We start from the raw sequence: 26567 nt of genomic DNA on the forward strand, positions 1-26567 counted from the left end.
TGGCTTTGTTCTCTCCCTCCGCCCCTCGCTCCTCCTCCACCTCCCTGTGGTGCTGCAAGGTGAAGAGGAACAGGAAGAAGCTGGAAATCTACCGCACGTCAGAGTGACTGTGGAAAACGCGCTGTTTCAAGGTCACGAAACGAGTGAAGGGCGCGGTGTTAGCATCTCAAGTCGCCGAAACACGGAAGCTTTCTTTCCCTCCCCCCCCCCCCCCGACTGAAGATCTTAACACACTGCACTGGTTTCCAGGCGTGAAACAACAAGCTTTTTCACAGTGTTTTTCTACAGCGTGACGAGTCCTCGCTTTCATCTCTCCCCTTCGGAGGTCGCCGTCGGCAACCTGCTCTCTGAACTTTGACCGTGCGGACGGTCGGAGTCTCCCCGCCCCGGGGACGATGGCGCCATCGCGGGAAGGCTCCTGCCGTGAGCCGCCCGCGGCACGATCCGCTTTTTGGGGGCTTTGCCGGTTTGAGGTGGCGGGCTTCTCTTCGCCGGAGCGGGCGTGGCCCCGGACGCTCTCCCGCCCGGCTTCCCTCCCCGGGTGCCGTTGGCCTCCTTGGAGGCCATCAGCGTCTCCAGGAGCTGGGAGGCGGAGCCGAAGCGGACCTGCTCGGCCGCCTCGGTCTCGGCCGCCTCGGAGAGCGGCGACTGGGCGGCGCCGCGCCGGGTGCACGACTCGCAGCACAGCTTGTTGTAGCCGGGGATGGAGCAGTAGCGCGCCAGGACCTCCATCTGGCAGAAGATGGACTTGTCCCCGTGGCACGGCTCGTCTGCGAACGCAAAAGCAACCAAATCAGGCCGGGGTCAGCGGGTAAACCCCCGTCCTAAAGGAGCAAGACGACGTGCGCCGGAGCAGTGTTTTTCCTACCACTGTGGCGCCCCGTGAAATAACGGTCCAAATTCGGACCTCAGAAAATAAAACAATGGAAACAGGCTCTTGTGTTGCAAGATCAAAATTGCACGGCTGCACTAAGGGGCCGCGCGACACCTCGGATTCGCCCACATCTATCTACATGCAAATTAATATGTTCATTTTAGATACAAGATTCAAGAGGTTTATTCGTCACATACATATACATACTTTGATACATATATGCAGTGAAATGTAATGCAACGCACCCGGTGATAACACACAATATGTTTTACTAAATTTCCCCCCCAAAATAAAATATAGTATAAGTAATAAATAAAATAGCAAGAAGAATGTATATACACTCCAAAGTATTGTCCAAACAGGATTCTGTTAACAACTCCCCCTTCTTTCCCATTTCAGCGACACAGGAGATGTTTGTCACTGGCAGCGAATGGAGAAGTCGTAGAAGTAAAGTTTGCCTATAACGGCCTATAATAAACTGTTTACACTTCTTATTTATTATTCTTATTTTCGCATTTTTGTCATGTTTTGTTTTCACTACGTACAGTACATGCATGTCTCCACCCAGGAAAATAAATCTGCAATTTTGCTTTATCCCTCTTCCGCCCTCAGGTATTTTAGGTGCATGTCCTCCGCGTTTCAAGCCAGCCAAAATCTCTGCATTTAGATGCATGGTCGGCAGAAAAGTAAAACCTTTTTTATTGTGAAACATTTAAGACTACTTAATTCACGAAAGGATTATTAAGTATATCAGGGGGTGTATGAATTATTTCTCAAGCAACATTTGGCTATAAGGGATTAACTCCTGCAGAAAAAAGTGAAATTGCCCTTCATGCAATTTTGGAAAGGTAACATTACTCAAATATAAGTTTTTCCTCCCATTTCAATAAAATGGGGGGGGGGGGATTAATATTTGAGTAATGTTACCTTCAGACCTTAGTTCTCTCATTACAAAGGTTGAGATTTCAAGCCGGGAAAGTCAGACTGAATAAAGCTAAGTAATGTCAACTAGTTTGCCAACAACCAAGGACCGGGAGGGACATTATGTACTTGCAGTGTTCCTTCAGCAGCTGGATACGAAAACACAAAGGTCAAACTGCACCGCCGTACATTTACACAAATACCAAAAATAAAGCCGTTTTATTTAAGTGTGTGTGTGTGTGTGCGTGCGTGAACCTTTGAAAAAAACCTTTGATTTGTTGTGGCGTCGCACATGGATTTACGAGGAGGGAACACGGACCTTTTGACTCGCTGGAAGCAGGGATTTGTGATTATCACAGCAATCCAGTAATAAGAGAGACAGGTCGTTTGTAAAAGTTTCAAAGAGCCAAACAGTTCTGGAAAGTTTCATTTTCATTCGATTAGGTTCGTTGTATCTCATTGTTTGTTGGATTTACCTTTGAACTTCCTTCTCCAGTCACCCCTACTGATAACTATATGAATATTTTCTAGGCAAAATTGTGTGTGTGTGTGTATATATATATATATATATATATATATATATATATATGTATGTGTGTGTGTGTATTCCATTCTTACCTCACAGCGGACAATAAGGGGCATAATGATACACACATTTAATATAAAGTGACCAACTACAGCACTGTCTGGTTACGGAGGCTCTGGGGGTTAAGGTGAAAACGTTTACGTTTATTGTTGTTTTCTCTTTTATTTTACTTTTTCGTGACGTTTTAGACATTGCACACATTGGACACTGTCCAAAAGCCGCTTCTCCTGCTTCAATTCACCCAATCAACAGAGAGAGACTTTGCGTCCATCCATCATGCAAAGCTTCCTAATCTGCTCAAAAAAACCCTTCAGAACATTACTGTTACGAGCTTCAATGGACTTGGAATGGAGCGACGCAATAATGATTCTGAACTCTAAATGTTTAATGCAAGTCCATAACCCAACTCTATAAAACTCACGTTTTCTTATTCGTCCATGTTGTTTTTTGTTTTTTTTTTATAATTGACAAACTATCATCTCCATCAACATCCAAAATGAACACGTCTATTATACATGTATTGAATATACAGTACTGTGCATGTACAATAAACTGTGGACCCTGACGCAAACGACCATGTGCGTCCCTGGTCCAGACCTACTTGAAGTCCCGCCATGTTGAAGTGAATAAGCCTGTTTTTAATCTGCACATTATCTGTGAGGGCATTATGCCCTTTTATCTCTACTTCTCCTTCGATTTATATATTTTCATTTTTCTTTGACCTTACAGAATGTATTTTATGCCTTTTGTGGAGCACTTTAAAATGCCCTTGTCTATGAACTGCACCCACACATTAAACTGGCCTTGAAAACAACTTTTCGCTAGTTTTCTGAAAGCACGCTGCTTGGCAATTAAACCAACTCGTGGGACGGATGCGGAGAGGGCAACCAAAACACAAAATTTGACTTATTATTCCCGGCGAGAGCAAAAAGTGCAGAGATTCAAAATAGCGAAAAACAGAAATGGCCATGAACAATGTCTCGTGAACATTGCAGGGGGACTGGTTGGTTCTTGGTGGAGGATCTGCTGATTCAACCTCCACACCCCTGCTCTCTCCATACCCCTGCTAAGCAGGGGTCTCATGCACATTGTGTAGGTGCTCACTGGTGAGCCTGGAACCTATTATTTGGGTTCAATAACCTTCAATGTGGAGAAAGCTGCCTCACAGGCTGTATGTGGAGCCGAACTTGGTCCACATGTACAGGGCTACCTTCCTCAGACCTGGGAAAGCTGTCTCTGAAACTATTTGGATGGGGTCAGTTCCTCAAAATGCTCTTTCGCGGCCACATTTGATTGGAGCTCAACCGGTTGCATTCGGGGAGTCCCAGCATTTGCCCACTTGAAGTGCTGTGTGACTTCCTTTGAGAAGCCCCGATATCCTTGATGAGGAACGGGTTCCGAATGAACAGGGTGAGCTGCTGTCCAAGGCTGAAGCCGTCTCACCCTCAACCTGTTCCTGCACTGCTGCTCTCTCCACACCCCTGCTAAGCAGGGGTGTGGAGAGAGCAGGGGTGTGGAGGTTGAATCAGCAGCTAACACAGGAAGTGACCCAAACCGGTCAATAATAGAGGTGTTTTACCGTGGCAGGGTCCTGGTCTGCAGGGTCTTATGGACTCGGGTTTCTCTCCACCGCACTGGTCTCCGATCCGGCAGGTGACCAGACGCCTCTCGGAGCCCTCGCCACAGGACACCGAGCACTGAGGAGGAGAGGGAAACCCGAAAGGTTCAGACGAATAAAGAATACACAAAGGGTCCCCCATTGGACGGGACTGAGTACGACCGCTATGAATTAGCCTCATTAAACTACTATTAGTTAACTACTGGATAAGTGAAACGGAGATGAGATGGAGGTCATGAAGGTGGGATGGATGGCGCTGGGAGATATTAACCCTCAAGAAACACTTCTCAGTGAAATAGTGGAAATGATGACCATTGATTGGAACATTAGAGCATGGTCTATGCATGGTCTGCAGAGTTCAGGAAGTTGCATTATTTGACTGTAACACACCCTTTAAGACAACATTCAACTATATCACAATAGTAAGATAACCAAAATCCAAGACGATATCTGGTCTCATATCATGATATCGATATTATATCGATATTGAAACTATTTGAAACCCTCACCCGACCAAACATGCAGCAACAATCTGCATCTTTGGCTGAAACTTTTCATATGTGACGCAAAACACTTTCAAACTCTTTTTAAAGTGTGATATAAATACATAAATCCTGTTTGGTATTCAACCTTTCTTGTTATAATAGAGGCCCTTTCCGTTTGATCCAATTGGTCTTCATGTATAAACGAGAGACAGTCATTTATTTATATTTTCAACCACCGTGCTCTTTTTGGGCTTACTAATGCATGGCAGATTAACGGCGTCCAGATTGAATATTGTCTCTTACACAAAAGAAACAACACATCTTAACTGTTCCTAGCGCCAGCTGCTCCTTTTATCACAGTGCATAAGGCTGCGTCAGACCAATTATGTTGCAAGTGTCTTTTAAAGGACTCTCCAGATAAGGAGACAGCTATAAGCAATAAATAAAACCTTGGATTCAGCAGGCAGTGAGTGTGACCAAAAACAAGTGAAAAGAAGTGACAGGAACTTTGGATGAACGGCACGTGAATCATCATTACACTATTCAAACCAGCTTGCAAGCTGGCCTGCGGAGCCTATGCAGCCTATCAGCTTACAGCCCAACATGAGGGTTCCAAACTATTTAAACAATCTGGCCTTCTTGTTGCTTCTTGTGTCAATTCCCCACACCATTGACACATTCTCATAACTTTTGAATGTAGTTGAAAAAAGCCCAAACTTAAATATCTTCTAAATATTATCATTACCCCCTCCCCCCCGCGCAACAATAAGGGGTACATAAACATAGTGAAAATAGTTCACAAAATCATAGATTTGGGTTTGACATTAAGTTTGACAATTATGTTTTTGTTTTTAATAGCTGAGAAATGTGTTTCATGCATGAGGAAAAGGCGATTTTAACATCTTGGAAATTTGGATTTAAGGAGAGTGTTTGAGAATGTTTGGGTAAGATTATTATTTATATATATATATATATATATATATATATATATATATATATATATATATATATATATATATATAGGAGAAAATAAGAAAAAATGTACAGTGTGCAAATAACCAAGAATACCCAGTTAACCAAGAAAAAATGGTACACACACATATATATATATATATATATACACTGTATATATGAGCATCAATATTACATTTATTAAATATTATTTAATGTAATAAATGTTGTTAGTATTATTATCATACAGAATATTATTATATACATATCAAATATGATTTTATATTAAATATAATACTAATATTAACTTTTATTAATATTATTCAAGAATATTTAACTATGAGGTAAGCACTCTCGTTAAAATCAATTAATATAAACTTAAATTAAAATATTTATTTATTTTTATAATTGGTCATCTTTTATGATTTTTTTTAATTTACAGTGACATACAGATTATTAACCATCCACATGGTGTTACCTCGGACCAGGCCCCGGTCCTCCACTGGGACGGGCAGGACGCTCGGTTGCACGGCCGCCGGCTCTCGGGCTCCTTCCCGCTGCAGTACTTGCTGTGCACGGAGCGGTTGGTTCCCTCGTGGAAGAACTGCAGGCAGCGCACGGTGCGGATCTGGAATCCCAGGCTGCCACAGGTCCTGGAGCAGTGCTCCCACTCCTCTGAGATCCACCTACAGGGGATCAGTCCAAGGAGATCGGCACGCTAAGCTCATCCCATAACAAATGGAAGGTGTGCAGCCACACTTTTTTTGAGATCAGTGCTGTGTAAGGATAATAAACACATAGGGAGAGACTGTAGAACAAGGTGTTGATACTGCAGTTGAGTGGACACTCAATAGGAGTTATATGCTTTTTATTTTGTGGATACACATGGTATATGACTTTGCTTTGGCGATAGATCTACCCCGCATCTTGTGCAGGTACAATCAGGACATAATGCCCCCTCACATGCACAGACTTTACTGAAAAAAAACCCCAGTAAATCTGTACAGGTGTAGGTGGGGAAAAGCAGTAAATCCATTTAATACACCATCCTTTAGGAGCGGAGAGCTGATATTCCACCAAACAGGCTGCCCGTTGGTTAACCACTGGTTTTCAATGCTTTAAGTCAAGGGTATTCAATTCAAATTCAAAGAAGTCCAGTTAGACAAAATTTTCCTCAAGCAAAGGTCCGGAACATCATAATGTTGAACTTGCTTTATGATTCAGTGCCATATTGAAGTAGCCTGGGAGTTGTATCAACGTCTGTATGTCGTCAACAACTCACTGTCAAATCAAATAAAATACAATTCAATTGATTTAATAAGTACTCTAATAATGAATAGATATTCTTCTAATTTCAAATAAAACAAGGGCGGCATTTAAAAACAAAATACATAACAGAGCTTTTCAAGGATGTGCATCTTCAAATAAAGTGCTTAATTTAATATCACTTACTCATCTCAAATTTTTAAATAAACAATCCTAACAATTGAACAGCTTTAACACTTTTCTCTCTCTTTCCCTCATATTTCACACTCCACCACTTTCTCTTGGTTCAGTGAGAAATGTGAGCTTCAGCTTGTCCTGCCAGATTTTTAAATCTGGGCTGGAATGGTGTCAGGGCCGTTCTCATGCGCATTGTGTAGGTGCTCACTGGTGAGCCTGGAACCTATTATTTGGGTTCAATAACCTTCAATGTGGAGAAAGCTGCCTCACAGGCTGTATGTGGAGCCGAACTTGGTCCACATGTACAGGGCTACTTTCCTCAGACCTGGGAAAGCTGTCTCTGAAACTATTTGGATGGGGTCAGTTCCTCAAAATGCTCTTTGGGGCCACATTTGATTGGAGCTCAACCGGTTGCATTCGGGGAGTCCCAGCATTTGCCCACTTGAAGTGCTGTGTGACTTCCTTTGAGAAGCCCCCGATATCCTTGATGAGGAACGGGTTCCGAATGAACAGGGTGAGCTGCTGTCCAAGGCTGAAGCCGTCTCACCCTCAACCTGTTCCTGCACCGCTGGGAAGTGTGCAGGAAGTGTACACAGTTTCCCTGCAGGTCTTCCTTGAACACCTCAAGTTTCCAAGAAGGAGCGAACCGCTGTCATCAGGTCACAAACAGAATTGTTCTTGCCCTGTAGCTTTAAATTCAGTTCATTCAGGTGTGAAGTGATATCAACCAAAAAAGCCACGACATCTATCTTCTTCATCTTCATCTTCTAAAAAGAGACAAAACGCTGTTGCCTTTTTGGCTCTTCAGCTGTGCCGAGAAAGCTGCGAGCCGTCTGACATCGTTGCGCAACAGGAGGTCGTCGGCATTTGCTTCCAACTTCTTTGAGGAATTCCCTGAGCGTGCAATGTTGATGGGAAGAGGATGATGCCCTGAGAAGGTTAATCATTCTCATCATTGTGTTCATCACTTCGGCATACTCGTCTGACAGGGTGGAGCGCGGGACCGATTGATGAATAATGCAATGACAAGAGCTGAGCTCAGCATTGTCCTCTTTCATTCTTGCCACGGCTCCTTTCTCCCTCCCAACCACGGCAGTCCCATCTGTGGTTATTTGGGCTCCATCCCACTGTTGGCTAGCATCTCCTTTATGGCCAGGTAGATGTCCTCTCCTCTTGTACTGGTCTGAAGGGGTGTACCACCTAACAGGTCTTCACAGAACTCCTTCTCCTGGTTCGAGAACCTTCCATAAACTAACAGCTGAGCATTGTCAGACACACGAGTGGACTCGTCCACAGCTGCGCCTCCGCACGGAGCCTCATGAATTGCTTCACCCAGTTGTGCCAGCACATCCTGGGTTAACATTTCAGCTTTCTTGGTGGCTGACAATGCTGACGTAGGTATTTGCTTTATTTCCTCACAACTCTTCTTTTTGTTTTCCCTGAAATAAGTCTTCAGATACCTCCTTGACGATGCACTCATGCACTCCTTGACAACCAGTAAATGTTTTTATTTTTATGTTGACCCAAAATCCAAGCAACTTTAAGCGGACATTCGTTAGCACGTTGCTGAGCAGTGAATAAATGAGTTGTATTGGTCACTGGTGATAGTGGGCTCTCAGATCCTTCATTTTCTGTGCTTTCAGTTGGGATTTGAGCGGGTGTGTTTGTTCAAAAGACCTGTGCTTCGTCTCGTAGTGGCGCTTCACGTTGGCGCTTTTAATAATCGCCAAGGTCTCGGAACAAAGAAGAATGAAAGAATGAACATTCTTCAACGTTCTTGATTAAACGCTCAACTTCTCTCTTTTTAGAGCACGCCACGTGAAATGACCTCCCTCTGACTGACTGACTTGGTTCTCTCACTGTGTGACTGTGTGACTTTCGACTGTGTGCGACAGCGAGACGCTTGTCGGAATGCGCAGATTTGATGCCGATTTGTGCCGATTAAAATAGAAACGCTCTGTCAAAATGTATTAATTCTCAATAATTTATGAGTTATAGGTCTGGGTCCCGACAGGATGGCGTCCAGGTCCCCATCGGGACTGCGGGCCACTAATTAGTGACCTCTGCTTTAGCTGATACGTACGTGACACTTTAGACGCTGCAGTAACTCTTAAACTTCTTTAAATTACGACTCGGGTGGAGCATTGCGCCGCAACTTGTCCATATGTAATATATGATATACTAATAAAAAGATAAGGCTTTTGTTCAGCAGTCTTCTAATATGGACTGCAGAAGGTTTGAGAAAACCACCAGATCAATGTGAGAACCAGTATTTAATTGATATATAACATAATTACAGGTATTTTACAGTCACACGAATAGTTAAATCAAGCACTCAGTTAATACATTTACAAATTGCATATGTCAGTCCAGAGATCAAAACTGGTGGGACAGCAAAGCTCCACTTGAGTTGTAGTCAAATTCAGTATCAAACATTCACACAATAATTATCCTTTCCCACTGCACCAAAGACCCGGAACTCCTGGAATTCTTTTGAACGTCAATCGCCTATAATTAGCGGGTTTAAAAAACCTGGGCAAACCTGCTAATTTTGGTGAAAAAAACGGTATAACACACAAAGGACTTGTTCTGATTATTAGGGGGCTACACACAGTCATGATAAATAATAGGATATATCTGAGACAAAATTTTATGAGATCATTTTTAAAGGGAATATTGGCAATATTTAAACAAAAATATGAACTTCAACAGCTTGCGGAGGTTTCCTTCAATTAGTATTTCAACTCCAGAAGGCTCAAAAGTGAACCACCCCACGTCCAGTACCCTCAGACCCCAACTGCTCCATATACAGTACACAAGCAAAGTTATGATCTATAACTACCAAACACAGAACAAATAAAATTTATATCATGGTCATTAACCCCACTGTCAATTAAAGTGAACCCATTAAAATAAATTTCATTGATAAACCCCAAAACAAAGTTATCTTCCAAGAAACGGATACCGCTCTGAGGCACTCACAAGAAATAAATACTAAACACACCCAAGGAGCACCCTGCGGAAGCCCTCGTCTTTCTGACTCCCGCCCCCGCCAATCTCTGTTCCGATGCATTTCAGGACAAAGTTGTATTTTTTGTCTCGTTCCTATCAAACCCCCAAGGCCACGCTAGCCCGGAGACTTCAGGCTTATTAATGTTACCTTATGAACTCAAGCGTTTTGAGGGAAGCTGTGGGAGCTTTGGAGAAATAAACAACTTTTTATAACCTCTAAAATCTCAAGAGTGTGTCACCTTTTGATAACCTGGGAAACTTGAACATTTATTCCATCGCTCTAAAGGTTGAGTAGAGACAGCCCTGGTAAGTGCCGTCATGTTGTGACTCTGCTTCCCGAAGCCAAAACCCCATTGAACACACAGTCATGTAACCTTTCCGGGACAAGCATGTGAAGTAGGGGTGGAGCCGAATCCGAATAAGGTATCGGCAAAGCACAAAAAGTGCGTTTTTGAAACACTGAAGCACCTCCAGTCTCTACAGAGACGGGTCTTTTTATTCTTAAAATGTACTCTTTTACTTTATAAAAATGTCACTCAGAACCTTGACATGTGTTTTACGCCCAGGGCGTTCCGATGACGTCATTCTGCATAAAGCGAGTGGACAGGGAGAGGTAGAACGGGTGGAGAATGTTCCTTCTCTGGAGGCAGAGAGTGTAGGACAAGGTGAAAATGATCACAGTGATTGAATAACATTGGGTTATTGGGCCGGGCGCACCTTCCCCCGGTCCCTCGGGTGTATATTTACTCATTCAAATATTTATTGCATATATTTATTTTATATTTATATTTATTTCAGGGTATATTTACTTTAATTTGCATGCTACATCCACATACATCCTCTTTGTGCGCAAAAGTGAATGAGCTTTTGTCTTATGCACCCTTGGGATTTAGCTACAAAACATAATAAATGAAAAAATGCAAATGCAAAAGCAAATACTTTTGGATAAAAGGGGGAAAAAAGTAAATATTTAATAAAAGCTTCATGTATTTATCCCTAATCGGCATTTTTAGTGAGTGCCTGTCTGGAATTGATACCAGATGAATTGTGCTCTGGTTTGTAAACAGCGTCAGTCTCGTTTTGTTCTGTATTCTGTGTGAGCGCTGGATGCAGTTCAGCTCTAGTTTAATCTCTCCAGCAATGTTCCCCCACTTGCTCTCATTGTACACTTCTTGCCGTGTTGATATTAAAATGGAGCTAATAAAAGATGCCTGCAATAAAACCTGGATTACATTTCACAGCCTTTAATATCAGGACTCGGAGTGTGTTCTGTAATCCATTTATACGTAGAAGCTCTGTGGTAGGTTCGAGAACATTATTGTTGCAGTAGTAGATGCAGATAATGTAATGTACAGTATATGTACTGTATAATGTACAGTAAGCGCTAGTGAGAGCTAAGGAAGCAAATCATTTTCTTTGGCAGTTTAAAGACAGTGGAATCCGGAAAATAGTTGAAGTTGTCACAACTACTCCATTGGTTGTTTACCAGAGTCTTGTCAGCTCGTCAGTCAGTTTGTCAGTTCGAGATGAAGAGAAAGAAAAGGAAAAGTGCAAAATCTAACCGGGCACCAAATAATCAAGTTTGGAGTGTTGAGCTGGCAATAACACGTTGTTAGACGGAGAAAAAAACAAGCCAGGCAGACACCGGGCACCAAACGACCAAACCATTTGACTTTGAATAAAGAAAGATTTTAACTAAATGCATTCTGGGTAAAAGCACTGCAAAGAAAAACAAAGTTCCCTGCTCAGCAGCACAAAAGTGCCCCAACACAAAGCACGGCACAAAAGAAAAAGTACTTTAATCAGAGTCGAAATATGAGGTGGGCCTTTCAAGCAGCTGCACTGACAATGCCTTCTGAAATCGCCCAAAACACATTTTTGTTCTTGGCTCAACCGGATAAGTGTGTGTACCATGTAGGCAAAACCCCTGCAGCGACTGGGGTTTGAATCCAGCCTGCAGTCATTTGCTGCGTGTCTGTCCCTCTCTCTACACCCCCCATTTCCTGTCTCTCACCACTGCTCTCTATAATAAAAAATAAATAAAAAATTGGAACAAAATAAAAGCCGCCATCAATTTTCATTCAAGAGGACAGAACATCGCATCATACTGTAGTGTGCTGCATGTATTAGAGTGTGAAACAGCACACAAGCACAATGGCATTTTAAGTTATATGTGGCTATCGATCTTGGAGCACAGATTTATTTTTTAACAATGGAAAACCAAAAAAAAAAAGAATCAGATATAATCAAAAATAAAATGTTATATCTTGGAAGAACATTATTTTTAAATAAGCTGTCTACACAGATATTCTACACAGATACACTTACTGGGCGCTCGTTCAGTGTGACATGGCGAGGCCAGCTGTCTGTGCCTCCTGTATGTCTGTACCTCACCACAGGGGTGCCCCAAGGCTCGGTGCTAGGACCCCTCCTCTTTGCCATATACACCACCTCACTGGGCCCGATCATCCGCTCACATGGCTTTTCATATCACTGCAATGCGGATGATACTCAACTCTATCTGTCCTTCCCGCCCGACGACCCTACTGTCTCGACGCGGATCTCGGATTGTCTCGCTGACATATCCACATGGATGAAGGATTATCATCTTCAACTAAATCTGGCGAAAACGGAACTGCTGGTCTTCCCGGCCAAACAAGGTATTTATCACAACATTGATATTAAAATCGACTCTCTATCTCTTGTTCCTACCAAGGCTGCAAGGAATCTTGGTGTCATTATCGATGACCAACTGACATTCTCGGACCATGTTGCCGCCGTCTCCCGGTCCTGCCGCTTCGCACTACTCAACATCCGAAAAGTCAGGCCGTACCTGACCCAATATGCCACTCAACTGCTGGTACAAACCTTGGTGATGTCCCGTCTCGACTACTGCAACGCCCTCTTAACAGGCTTGCCGGCCTGTGCAGTGAAGCCACTGCAGATGATACAGAATGCAGCGGCGCGACTGGTGTTCAACCAGCCAAAGAGGGCACATGTCACTCCGCTGCTCATCGAGCTCCACTGGTTACCTGTAGCCGCCCGCATCAAGTTCAAGTCTCTTATGCTGGCCTACAGAGTGATTGCTGGGAATGCTCCTACCTACTTAAGTGCTCTTGTAAGAGCACATGTTGCCCCCCGGATGCTGCGCTCGTCAAATGAGCGTCGCCTGGCTCTGCCGGCCATACAGCCACGGCAATCCAGGCTATTCTCATTTGTAGTTCCACGTTGGTGGAACGAGCTGCCAAAAATGACCAGAGCGGGGACCTCCCTCTCTGTCTTTAAGAAGCACCTGAAGACCCAGCTCTTCAGTGAGTACCTCCTGTCCTAATCTACAATTACTTTGCACCACCTTGCAGTATTTATTGTTACACCAATGTTGTTATTACACTAATGTCTGTCGCAATGTAGCTGAATGTTATTCTCCCTTGTAAGTCGCTTTGGATAAAAGCGTCTGCTAAATGACTAAATGTAAATGTAAATGATATTCATATTATTCTTTGGGAATGGAAAAAGGTTATTTGATGGTGGGTGGCGTACATTTGGATAACAGACCTCCCTCATTAGCCTATATAAGGGAAATAAAAAAATAAAGAGTAGAAATTAAAGAAAATAACTCCCTCATCCATCCCTTCCATTCAGAGCAGTAGTTATTTTAATAACTTTCTTTTTGAAAGGTTTCTTTAGAGATACAAAAAAGTGCTTTTGTGTGGCATGGTTCCAAACAAGCGTTTTGGGTTTGAAGGTGTCACATTGCCCTGTTCATAAGCAAAATGTACCGTCATAAAAACTCAACAGCCAAAGTAAAGACCCAGCGCAGAAAAGTTGAGAATGTGTAAACTTGTTAATTTCTATTTGCTTGCTAATATGTGGCCCATTAAAATCTGCTCCATATTAGCTTTAGGTGCAATGTACAATTTGGGTTTTTTTCTTTTTCTTCATGCCTCAAATGGTTTAATCATGACCGGCCTTAAAATTATAAGAGAGGAAAAGTAAAAGAAGGCGATAGCAGAGGAGTAAATTAGACTACATGACATTTCTTTATAAGGTTAAGGTAACCTATTCCACACAAGGTGAGCGTGTAATCATTTGGCTCGGTAGTCCCACTGCAGCAAAGGTCACATAGACCATGGTATAATACACTTTTAGGACGTGACGGAAACTGGGCTTAATGTCATATGTCTGAGATGGGTTGTTGTGATCTAGAGATTCTAGGGCTATTCTGTACCCGACTCAAAATATTTAGAGCTCTCCGGAACGGGGAAGGGACACAGAAGGGCCGTCCCAAGACGCATTGGAGCCACCAGCGGGTCAACAGGGGGCCACAGTGCCAACCCTCTCCAGAGGAGAAGCATGGGTAACTGCCTGCAGCTAGCTGCTTCGCCCAGCAGCCACCGCCGGTACCACCAAGCAGCCCAGCAGCCAGGCCACCCCTTCAAGCAGCCCCCGCAAAAGCCAAGCCCAGCTACACCTCCACCAGCCAGCACAGCAGCCCGAGGCCCCATGCTCCGGAAGGGAGGATCACCAATGGACCATGCTGTTCCGGTGAACCAGGTCACTGGGAAGTTCTGTTTTGTCACACTTTTTTTTGTTGGTTTAAGGAATGAGAACCCTGTGTCAGAGTTCAGTGTTTTATTCCTTTTAGGCATAAGAATCCTGTTTCAGAGTCGGTATTTTTAGGTATGGGAACCCTGTTTCACGATCCAAGGAACACTGTTTCAGAATCCAGAAAACTCTGTTTCAGAGTCCAAATTGAGGCCAGGGAGAATCCCTGGCCCTGAATTTGGTGTCAGGGTTATGGGGTGGTTTGAGCAGCCACTCCTGGCCTGGGTCTAGGTAATTGGGGCCCCAGATCAGTGTTGCTGTACACCTGTTGATCTTTGATTTGTCTTACGAGCGACAGGTAAATCCACACACACACACACACACACACACACACACACACACACACACACACACACACACACACACACACACACACACACACACACACACACACACACACACACACACACACAGGAGAGGAGCCCTGTCCATCTGCTCCGGGGCTTGTTCCACCTCGCCCATTCTCTACAATAAACTTATGTAGCCGCTACACCATTGTTTGTCTCTGTGCTGGAGGGCCCTGAATATGCCACTCACGCGTGGAAGGGGGAACTGCCACATTTATCAAACAGATAAAACAGAAGTGAACAAAAATGCGCAGGTATAACATCGTGGAGAGCCGTTCCCCGATCCTCCAAATAAAACAACTAAAGTTTACGTACCTCATACAACGGAACCCTACTACTCATGCTCAAACGCCAATGGCTCACAGAACTAGGGGCTCGGGAGGAGGTCGTGCTCAAACCACATTGGCTCAGAGAACAAGGTGCCTGGCAGCTCAATTAAATTAAAAGCGACACACACACACACACACACACACACACACACACACACACACACAACCCCACACACACACACTAAAACAGCCGTCAAGAACAGCAGGATTATAGAGGCATGTTACAATGGCTAGAATGCATAATCCGAGTGGTAATTTCAGCAAAACAATTTCAAAAACATGTTTTTGGGACCTTTACAGAACCTAACTTGTGTAAAAAGGAGCATAGTACTGTAGGTCTCCTTTAAGCCTCAGATTGGTGGAAAATCGGCTTTGTTTCCAACTGGTTTCCATGGCGTCGCTGATGATGTCCAAAAGAATGGAGGCAGCACATGTTGTTTAAAAGTACATCAACTGCAGGGAGTGCCTTGGAGAAGGCAGAACCAACTCACGTGAACCATTTCTCGGAGTGAACCTAATTCAGATAGTTCTAAGTTGGTTATGCCAATGAAGATGAATGATTTTGTACTACTTTCTTTTCCATCGAATCCAAAGACTGTGATTTACATCAAAGCTGTGGGCTGAACAGGCTACTCACTGTGGCTGTGAGCAGTCTTGCAAGTTGCACATTCTTCGGATGGGTTTCGGCTTCTTGCTGACATCACAGTAACCTCGATGGACCATCTTGGTGTCTCCCTTCTTTCGGCATCCATATTTGGTGTACTGGAACCCTGGTGACAAAAGAAGCTATTAAAGCTCAAGACCCTTCATTTTATTTGATAAAATATGTGTAGTATTATATTTGACTATTGATTATCATGGTAGTACATTATGTTTCATTTGTATTATATATGTGGATATCTGTGGTCCATTTCTGGCACATCTGATTGATTTGACAAATAGACTGCATCATGACGTATCCTAATTGAAAACCTGGAGTCAATAAGCACACCTTTCTTTTGAAGGAGTTAGAAGAGTAAAATACCTTGATGACAGTTTTTGGGGAATATTTGCCCTGCATGTGGTTTCTTTGAATGTTGTTCTCATTCTCACTCTCTCTTTCCCCCACCGATGTTATTTGCTATGACCTATAGTTCTTGTCACAGGAGAAGCATGCAATCCCACATCTTATTGCATGTCTTCATTAATATTTGATTCAATCTTGTCTTTTGGAAGGATCAAGCTCTTATGTCTGGCTTTCCACGAGTGTTGATTGGATATTTTATACCGTAGTGTCTAAATGCGCACAAAGTAATGTGACCGATCGGGGGTCATGTCGTGGATTCTTGGCAGACCATACATGCCTTTAGTAAGAGCAACGATCAAAGGCGCTGCTTGCTCAGATTGGTCTGATATGACTTCGACTCAATGAGAATTGTTGAGCACCAGAAGTTGTGGAGTCACTATAATTGCCATTCTTCCAGAGCTCTGCTGAAACCAAAACGCTATAGAATTAGGGAAAGATCATCAAAGGCCTTGTCAAAGAAGATTGCCACAGGCCTCCGCCAGCAACACTGTAAGGATACCAAGCAAAAGAACTAAAAAACATGCAAACATGCAACTATGCATGTCTTTTCACCAGTGTGTCCGAACTAACATGTTGACTAACGTGGTCAACTTGTTTACTCTCTAATTCCATACACTGTCAGTTTAGAGGAAAAATCCAGCGACACATTGAGGGTTTCGTACAGAAAATGGATGATCCTCTATCAGCCAACCTGAGTGGGTTTCTCGTGGAGGATCTGGAGAGGATCTCACAGGATCTATCTCATAAATCATCTCAACTCCATTGGTACAACAGAGGCAACTTAAAACTCACATGTGGAAATAAACCAATCCATCTAATTTCTACAACCTAAAAATACACCGTAGGGACAATGGGAGCATCAAGCTTACACTGTACTTGAAACAAACACTGATCAATATCTGCGCCGGTCCTCAGAAAAACAGTGGTATAGACAGAGCCGGTGCAATTACTACTTTTATAACGGAAGAAACTCACATAGTAGAGGCTCTCACCCCTTGTCAATAATCCTAACCCTTACACAGGATGGGCCATCCAAAGTGTGAAGATCACACACAACAACTAATAAAGGGGTTAAAAGCAGAAGAAAGACATTGGCATTGGGTCATATTATCATACATTCCAACATCACTGACAACATTCAGAGGTTCTATGAGAAATCATCAGATGGACCCTGTAAAGCCAAACACCGAGCTGCTCCAGTCCTTCCTTTGCGGCCGACCAAGTATTCCTCGTGTGGAGGACTGCCCTAATTAAGCAGCCCAGCAACACCGGAAGTCACCACGTTGGCATTTAGAAGACATCATTTCAGATATTATCCCTAGGTCCGGCTGGCACCAGTGACGTCTCCAGAGGAAGGCTGTAGATTGCACATGCTGAAGCTGTAGACCAGGTAAACCCCGTCTAGTCGATGTACTGTATGTATACTAGACTGCGATATATGGTCTATACCAGGGGTTCTCAAACTGTGGGTCCTGATCACCAAATATTTTCAGGGGGTCGCCAGATGATTTTCTGAACATGCACAAAAATAAGGCAAATGTTGTTATTTTATATTAAATACTTTTTCACAGAATAAAAGCACATTTTCAGAAAACATTATCTCAGTTAAATTATTCAGCAGATGCACAATGAATAACTTCAGTAGGCTACATCTTCCGTAAGAGAGACAGAGAGAAACGGAGCGCAGGCTTGTGTGTGCACGGCTGCAAGAAGCGTCGCTGTAACCATAGCAACTCCCGCTCCCACTCCTGTCCCTGACAGCGCAGGAGAAGACGAGACTCTTTGCTGTCACAAAAGCTGCTGCTGCACTGACTCTCTGTGCAGCATGCATGGGAATAAATGTCAATATAATAGAAATATATATTTATTATATACTTATTATATATGTATTATTATATATTTATTATTATATATTTAAATTTACAAGCTTCAATTGATCAAAATCTGTGTGGGTGCGGGACGTCGGACAATTGGTCAAAATGCAGGACTGTCTTGCACAAGCCGGGACGTTTGGTCGCCCATTGAGCGATATGGACAATGATGGGGTGGAAGGTAACATAACAGCTCATTACATTATGGTAAATACTGTATATCAAAACCATAGCGGCACAAATTACAACTTTTCCGGCACAAGTCAGCACAAACGCAGCAGGAATGGCAATGATTGTATTCAAATTGTAATCACATGGGGTTACAATTCCACGGAGGTTTGTACGTGTACTTAACTATGATGTTGTTGCATCGAACATCGGCGAGTCGCAATGACGGGGTTGCAAGACTTTGACTTTTTTGTCAGGGCTCGCCAGCCTAAAAGTTTGAGAAGCCCTGGTCTATACGACCAGTTATATCATTAGACGGCTCTGTGGAACAGTCAATTCCGATTGGTCAATAGCTGCAATCAGCGTGTTAAAAATTACCGCTGACATGGGCAAACCACTTCCGCCTGCTTGTACAAACGTCCCTGGTTCCACGTCGCCCACAAAATTTTACGTACGGCACTGAATAACGACTTTGGCCTACATAAAAAAGGAATTAGAGTGTAGAGGATGTGGGACTGCCATTTTAATCGGCTCAGATTGAAGCTTTGCGGTGCTGTGTTGGAGTACCTCCTGAGCAAGGTTTGGAACACGGAGACCAGCTCTTCAGAGCCCACTCGAATGTTTCCTCCTGGATGACATTGTTGTTGTTAATCGGAACGGAATCTTCGTGGATGATGTACTTATACATCAAAGTAGACCGGGTCTCATTGTCCTTCGGTATAATCTACGGAAAAGAAAACAGCATCATTATGGTATCATCTTTCACGTAGTTAATTTGCATCAAAATACAAATGCAAATATATATGCAAATTGATGTATTTTGTTTAAATGACAGAGCTGGGAAAAAAAAGAAGCTGTTTGACATTATGGTGTGAGAAATCATATCCTGTGATTCAAAATATAACACTATGAAGTACTCTTGTGTGGATAATTGAGAGCAATCATGCAAACGCATCAGATGTTTGCTTAAGGCATTTAACAGTGCTTCCGTTAAAAAAAAAAAGACGTGGCAAAACTATCCTAATAAGGTGCCATATCTTTCTATTTTTATATATTTTTATGCCAATATGGAAGTTTGTACACAAACACTTGGCTTGTATATGTTCCAATTTACTTTGTGGGATTGCGCTCTCATTGATTTCCATTTCTGTTGCAGATTGACTCCCATGCGAGTATTTGAATGGAGACGGTCAATTACTGAGGGAATATTTGTGTTACTGAGATCCACAATTAAGCAAGTCCGCTTCCTAGGAACCAGTTTTTATCAAAGTAAGTGGAAATAATATAAAATGGAGTACAGATAAAATACAGTGGTACCTCGACTTACGACTGCATCTACTTACGACTAATCTAAGATACCAGTAGCGATAGTCGCAAAAATTTGTAATGACTTGCAGTTGGCACATCGGCGGCCAGTCAGCAGCCAGTCAGCAGCCAGCCAACAGCCAGTCAGCAGCCAGCCAGCAGTCAGTCAGCAGCACTGTGTTTGTGTTGTGTATTTTGTTTATTTTAACCATGCATGATTTCATAATTGTTATGGGAAAAATTGCTTTGACATACGACTGTTTTAACATAAGACCGTTCTTATAGAACCAATTACAGTAGTAAGTCGAGGTACCACTCTATATACTTTCTCCACATGTTGACAATCATACGTTGTACACAACTTCCAATATGCTTCCTTCACAACGCCGTCCCACCTCCAAATATAGTCTCTATAAACTATATTGAAACACGTACATACTGTCGATGATCAAATAAAATGATGATCAAAAAATATAAAAAATATCGACATGTAAAAAAGACTTTAAATGTAAAAATTCCTGTGTATAAATGTATGAATACGTATAGATCTGTCAAAGTATAAATATATTTCCAAACATTAAAATAGATCAGCAAAATTTTTTATCTATTTTTTTTAATAAATAGATCGGCAAAGGTGAAAATTTATCCAGATACAGTGCATTCGGAAAGTAAGGTATATTCTGTTATGTAACAGCCTTAGATTAAAATGGTTTAAATTAAAAATGTCCCCCATCGACCTCTACACAATGCACCATGATGAGAAAGTGAAAACAGAGACTGTAGGTGTCTAGTCATTATAATAGTATGACTAGACAGAGTTCATTTGAGAGGGAAATTAAAGTGCTAGTAATTTATTTATTTCCTGGATCTAGGTGTTCTTCGGGGAAGCAAATGAAGGTCATCGTTGTCATATACATACATTTATTCATTTTGCATTGCTGCTAAGCATAGCCCACAGAACAAGAGCAATTTTTAATGTTAGCGATGTCCCAGGGTGGGATGAAACAACGAGATGACATTCTATTGGAATAATATTATTACAATCTGACCTGACCTATCACAGTGCAGGATCCTGGTAAAGTTTATCTGGAACGGTGTACTGTATGTCCAAATGATAGTGCTTACATGTTTCGTATAAAAAAGATCTTCTGTGCGTTATTTAACTGCAGCAAGATGGTGATGCTGAGCCTTTCCCTGGGTTAAAATAAATGGATGGATTCACCCCTGTCCCATGTTTTTGAAATCAATAAAATTGCTTCATAACTTTCACTTGATAATCGAATAGTATCTTTTTTGTAATTTTTTAGGTTAACTGTATATTGCACAAGTTTCACTGTTTTGTTTTTGTATTTTTTGGTTTATTTGTGCATGTATATTGCTATCCATCCATCCATCCATCCATCTATCTACCGTTTATATCTACCTGCCATGATTCATATAGCTTTCACATAGTTAAATCTTTTTTTGCCTGATATATTTCAGTATTTACACCACAAATTAAAACCTGTATATGCATTGCCCACTGCTACTGGTGCAGGTACCAGATGTGCTCGGCCTGGCAGATCGGCTCGCACCCGCGAGTCAGAGGGTGAAATTAACCCCGTGAAAACAAACAAGGAACAACAAGGAAGTGACGTTTTTTCCCGGAGTTTCTTACCCGAAACACAGAAGTTAGGGTTAGTGCAAGAACGGGCGTTCGGGGGGGAGGTGGGGGGTGGGGGGGGGGTGCCCTTCTCCATATTACAAGTCACTGTACCATCAAAATTATTTTGAAGCTGTTATTTCAAGGTAAAAAAAGTCACAGGGTGTTACTTAAAATCGTTTTCCCTTTCCTACATCTTTCTCCAGCCATGCAAATTCAATAAAAGCTAAGATTTGATATTACTGAAATCATGGGATCTGTTATAGACAAGCAAGAACCCTCTGAGTGACTGGAGCGAACACTAAGCAAATGGAGAATTTAATCTCTAGAAGCTTTGACACCGCAGCCATATGTGCTGTGCAACGGATTAAATTGTTCAGGACAAATTCATGTTTTTAAGCTTTTATTCTTGCCAATTTTGTTCAGCATCTTGACGTACGGGACAAACATTTTTTTAATGAGAAGCAGTCCCTCATGTGCCGAATGTGTCACTTTTTTTCTTGTTTCCCTTGGTCCAAGGACGATGCTGCAAGGCTTTGAATTGTTTTAACTTGTGAATTTAACAACACGCAAGGTTTGTATGTAACAATGACATAGTTTGGACTTGCTATAGCGAGTGAAGCTACCTACGCAAATATCAAATGAGTTATCTTTTTTAATATACCACAATGAGTACAGAATTATGAATGAATAACTCATACATTATTCATGCGATCGCAACAGGTAATTGGGTTCCAACGAAAAACGTACGAGTAGCAGGAATCCGTTTGATGTGGCGCAAAAATTAAAGTTTGATAAGTTAAACGCTGAACAATGGGAAAAGTCACTGTAAATGCTGAGTAGAATGCAATCAGTGTAGTGAAAGGGGTTAACAATTCATGAAAATTCTTGTGTCAGTTATTCAGAGAAATTCCATTAGCCACATCCTCCTCCATTATCACACATATCTGGCCGGCTCATCTTGCATTATCACGTACGTGGTGTGAGAAAGAATTCATAAAAAGAATGCAACTACGAGAAAAATAGTATTTTCTAAATGTATGGACCTGCCAATCAAAGATACTACAATCGCAAATATAACCGTCTTAAAGCCTTGATATTGTCTTCATGTGACCAAGAACTTTGCTTATTTATTTTTTTTTGATTTTGTATTTCTAGCGAGAAGTTTCTTCTTTTTCCATTGACTTCCATTCAGTCTGAGGTTTTCTGGGTCTAGTGGCGATTAGCTGAACTGCAGTTGAAATCACTTCTCTGTTAGGTTACAGTTGTTCGCATTCACAGTCACTCTCTCTGAAGCCACAATGAAATATACGTATATACATTCAACTAATTTTTATTAAAGAATGGCAGTGTCCTGGAAGATTTAGATTCTGTAATATTTTTTTCTGAACTGGGCACAAGGTTTACAATTCAATGGGTGCAACCGTTCAGCTCTAACATGGCAATTATTATCTTCAGTTAGCTGAGTCGGCCAGAACAATTAATCCCCTGTCATTCTTTGGAGCTTTCCATTTGCTTGCCATTACCTCACAGGCAGCAATTTAGAAAAACATTGGGAAAGTCTAATGATACAGCCAATACGGGATGCACACTTTGGATATTGCGAGATTGCATTGCAATGGAGGGAAGATGAGATGATGTTCAGCACTATCGCATCATGGCGACTAATTGGTCAATTTGACGGTCCAAAGCCATTTGCATGTGATTGAGTGCGACTGAATTACTATAACAAAAGCACACAAGCATCCCCCCTCTTCCTTGGCAATTAAGATTAAAAACACAGACTGGATCTTTGAGCAATGAACACATGATCGGGTGGAAAAATATGTCTTCAATACAATAAGTCAGATATTTTATGAGTTTATTTTTAGGTTTTATTTTTCTTGAAATTTTCCATCTAATTATCATCTAATCAAAGACTTGTTTGGGCTATTATGAAGTGTCTCATTTAGATGTCATCCAAAAATAATTAATACTGAAATATCTTATAAGAGAAATAATTAGTAATAAGTAATGTATCTATCATTAATTTACATTACCATGTGCACATTCTACTTCTTTGCATATCCTGCTTGCCTGATGCACACATTGTACAATACAGTATGTTAATTATTAAATATGTTTATTACCGAGCATATAGAGTGTCAAATTCCTTGTATGTATGGGCTTGGCCAATAAAGCCTGACTCTGACAATTCATAATAGAATAATTATAGGGTACTAAAAAGATATTCCTAATTATTCAATATTAATACATATTACTAATGGAATAATTACAGGGTAGTATAATTAATGAATAAAAAAATAATGCAAACACTTGATTCACTAAATAAAAAATGAAACAATTAAAAAAATGTTTGCGTTACCAGGACAACCACGGCGTCGTGCAGCGGTCCGTCCGTGTGCAGCGTCTCCACTTCGTCCTCCACCACGTAGTCCCACTCCACCCCCAGGTCGATGAAGACCCGGGAGCGTGGATCCTCCCCCTTCCCGTTCAGGATGTAGTGACCCGTGGCCTGGTTCTTGATCGCTGCAATTAATCCATTGTTAAAGCGCTACAGACAACCAGAGACAACTGCTGCAATCCAAAAAACGACCCCACACAAAAAAGAACAACTCATTTTGTTTCCTCAACAGTGGGGATCTCAGAAGTTGCACTCTAATGTGATAATTACGTAAATGGTAGAGCAAACAACTTAAACTTAACAATAGCAAGACCTTGTTTTCACACGAGTCAAAAAAACTCTACAATAAGTTAAACTGTCCAAAATATAAATAAATAGAAACCCCTCATCAAAGGGCGGATCTCAAAGTTGTACACTTAATGATAATTTAAACAGTTTTGATTCAATGATAGTCGTCTTCACAGTTATTTAAAGTCAAAAGAGTCAATTATTTAGAAATAAAGACAATCATTTAAAATATAAATAAAAATAATCTCTTGTGAACAATTTTATTTGAAGGTGGGTTTTTTTTATCCGTAGGGAAATAAGTCATTAAAAACAATTAAATGGCAAACTAAAATACGTTTGTTTTTTGGTCAATCTATGACTTAACATTACAGCTCTTTGCCTCAATAACGGTAAGTTTGAACTTTGAGAGAGCAAACGTGTAGAAAGAATGACCATGATCAAACACTCACTGACATTGTTTATCATTATTTTGAGTTAAAAAGTTTCAAGAACCCCCCACACAAACACACACACCAAACCAAAAGAAGCTAAATAAGCTACAGCAGAATCTACAGTCATCCATCACTATTATGTCATTTAAGAAAAAATGACAGTGAGACAGAAGATGGATGCTGTGTTTACCAGCAGATAGAAGGCATGCCGGAGCCTCCTTTGGAGGAAAAGCATCACGGGAACTTTGAAATGCTTTCCTCTCAAAGGCACAGATAGCACCATCCTGGAAGGGAACATGTGCTTTTCAATTTGTCATATTCCCTGAAATGTTAATATTCCCAGTTCCTTTGGTTTATAACATTCATTTATTTTTCTTGACGACTTTCTCAAGCCTGTCTGAGCTGCTTGGTTAGCGCCAAAAATAAAAAAACAAATAAATAGTGAAGAAAACGTTGGCTGCATTTTAACATAGAATGCATCACCAAACAAAACTAAAAAACTTCTAATTTAGTTGTTTCCATGTGTTTACTTTTGCCAAATAATTCCTGAATTACTTGGATAAGATCTAATAAAAAAGGTACATAAATCAATTACATGTAAATAAAAATATGTATAAAATGTAAAGAAGTTTATAACTGTAATAACTTTGTAAATACATAGTAATCAATAATTAGTAATTATACCTTATATCCCATGCCCTTAACAAATAACTTATCCTGTGCATAAAATGGCAATTGTATATATTTTTTACATGTTTGACTATTTGTTTTGTACTTTTCAGCCATTTGTGTATATTTGGCGGCATAAACTCATGCCGACTCTGAAATTCAATAATATGAAAAATTGACATAGGTGTTGACTTTGACCATGACCAACGATTGAAGAGCTTTCTGTGTTTGAATTTGCTTAAAATAAACAACATTTGAAGGGCTATTTGGACATTTCTGGTCCAATGCGCAGTATGGGGCATCAGGCATCCCAGCCAATTTTGAGCTCTATACTTTCTAATAAAAATCAGTTCCATTTCAATTGGGCTCTCCAGATTAATCTATCCGTGTAACAACATGCAACACCCCAAGGGGAACATTCTTCTTGCAAAAAACAAAGTTATCAGGGAATCAGTGAGGTCAGTGGGAGGCAAATTAGGGGCAATGGCAATTAGTTGTCTTTTTCATACTGATCACAAGAAATCTACAGCTTTGAGAGGTACCGAAACTTCACTACCTTCATCTGATTTACACAAAAGCAGAATAAATCTGATAGTAATCACACACAAGGTGTGATCACAAGAGCTGAGACAAGTTGTTTCATATTGAATCTAACATAGCTCCCTGAGGGGACAGAAGACATTATATAGATAAGTCTATAGCATATACAGTACATAAGCCTATTCCCTTTATCTATTCTGTACCCCCACCCTGCCTTACCCTTGAGTTCTTATTTTATTTTATTTTATTCTATAGCATTCAACCTACTGCATTACGTTTTAGGAATCAGTTACTTGGTCAAGTAGAAATTATTTTCTAGGTAGCTACTGTGTTCAGTCTAGTACATATTGTGTGTAATCACTGGGTGCGTTGCATTGACATTTCACTGCATATGTGTATGAAAGTATGTATATGTATGTGACGAATAAACCTCTTGAATCTTGAATAGATATTATATAGGAATACTGTTATTAACAGCAGTTATTTTTTGCCCTTTGCTTACTTCAAGGGACTTTATGAGAACATACACAGATAAGCCACAACATTAAAACCACTGACATGTGAAGTCGATAACATTGCTCATCTGGTTCCAGTGGCACCGGTCAAGGGGTGGGATATATCAGGCAGCAAGTGAACAGTTGTTGAAGTTGACGTGTTGGAAGCAGGAGAAATGGTCAAGCGTAAGGATCTGAGCCAGTTTGACAAGGGCCACGTTGTGATGGCCAGACGACTGGGTCAGAGCATTTCCAAAATGGCAGGTCTGGTAGGGTTTTTCTGCTATGCACTGGTTAGTACCTACCAAAAGTGGCCCAAGGAAGGACAACCGGTGAACCGGTTACAGGGCCTCGGGGCGTCCAGGGCTTATTGATGCGCTCGGGGAACAAAGTCTAGCCCGTCTGGTTCGATCCCAAAAAAGCTTCTGTAGCAGAAATTGATGAAAAAGTTAATGCTGCTATGATAGAAAGGTGTCAGAACACACAGTGCATCACAGCTTGCTGTGTATGCGGCTCCT

The 26567-nt window shown here is 41.5% G+C and overlaps 1 protein-coding gene across 1 annotated transcript in view; it reads right to left on the bottom strand.

Annotated features, from left to right (window-relative positions):
• Window positions 1–257: 257 nt before the first annotated feature.
• adamts3 (ADAM metallopeptidase with thrombospondin type 1 motif, 3) overlaps window positions 258–26567 on the bottom strand; it is a gene marked incomplete at its 5' end in the record, with an annotated part of 152332 nt that continues 126022 nt past the window's right edge. Inside the window, 6 exons of the mRNA XM_080003784.1 lie at window positions 258–770; window positions 3961–4078; window positions 5914–6121; window positions 15809–15941; window positions 18844–19000; window positions 23589–23752. Of these exons, the coding sequence (XP_079859910.1) occupies window positions 307–770; window positions 3961–4078; window positions 5914–6121; window positions 15809–15941; window positions 18844–19000; window positions 23589–23752 (1244 nt within the window). The 3' untranslated portion in view covers window positions 258–306. The remainder of the gene's footprint in view (window positions 771–3960; window positions 4079–5913; window positions 6122–15808; window positions 15942–18843; window positions 19001–23588; window positions 23753–26567) is intronic.

The sequence above is a fragment of the Zeus faber genome (assembly GCF_960531495.2).
Source record: "Zeus faber genome assembly, chromosome: 7".
Taxonomy (NCBI): Eukaryota; Metazoa; Chordata; class Actinopteri; order Zeiformes; family Zeidae; genus Zeus; species Zeus faber.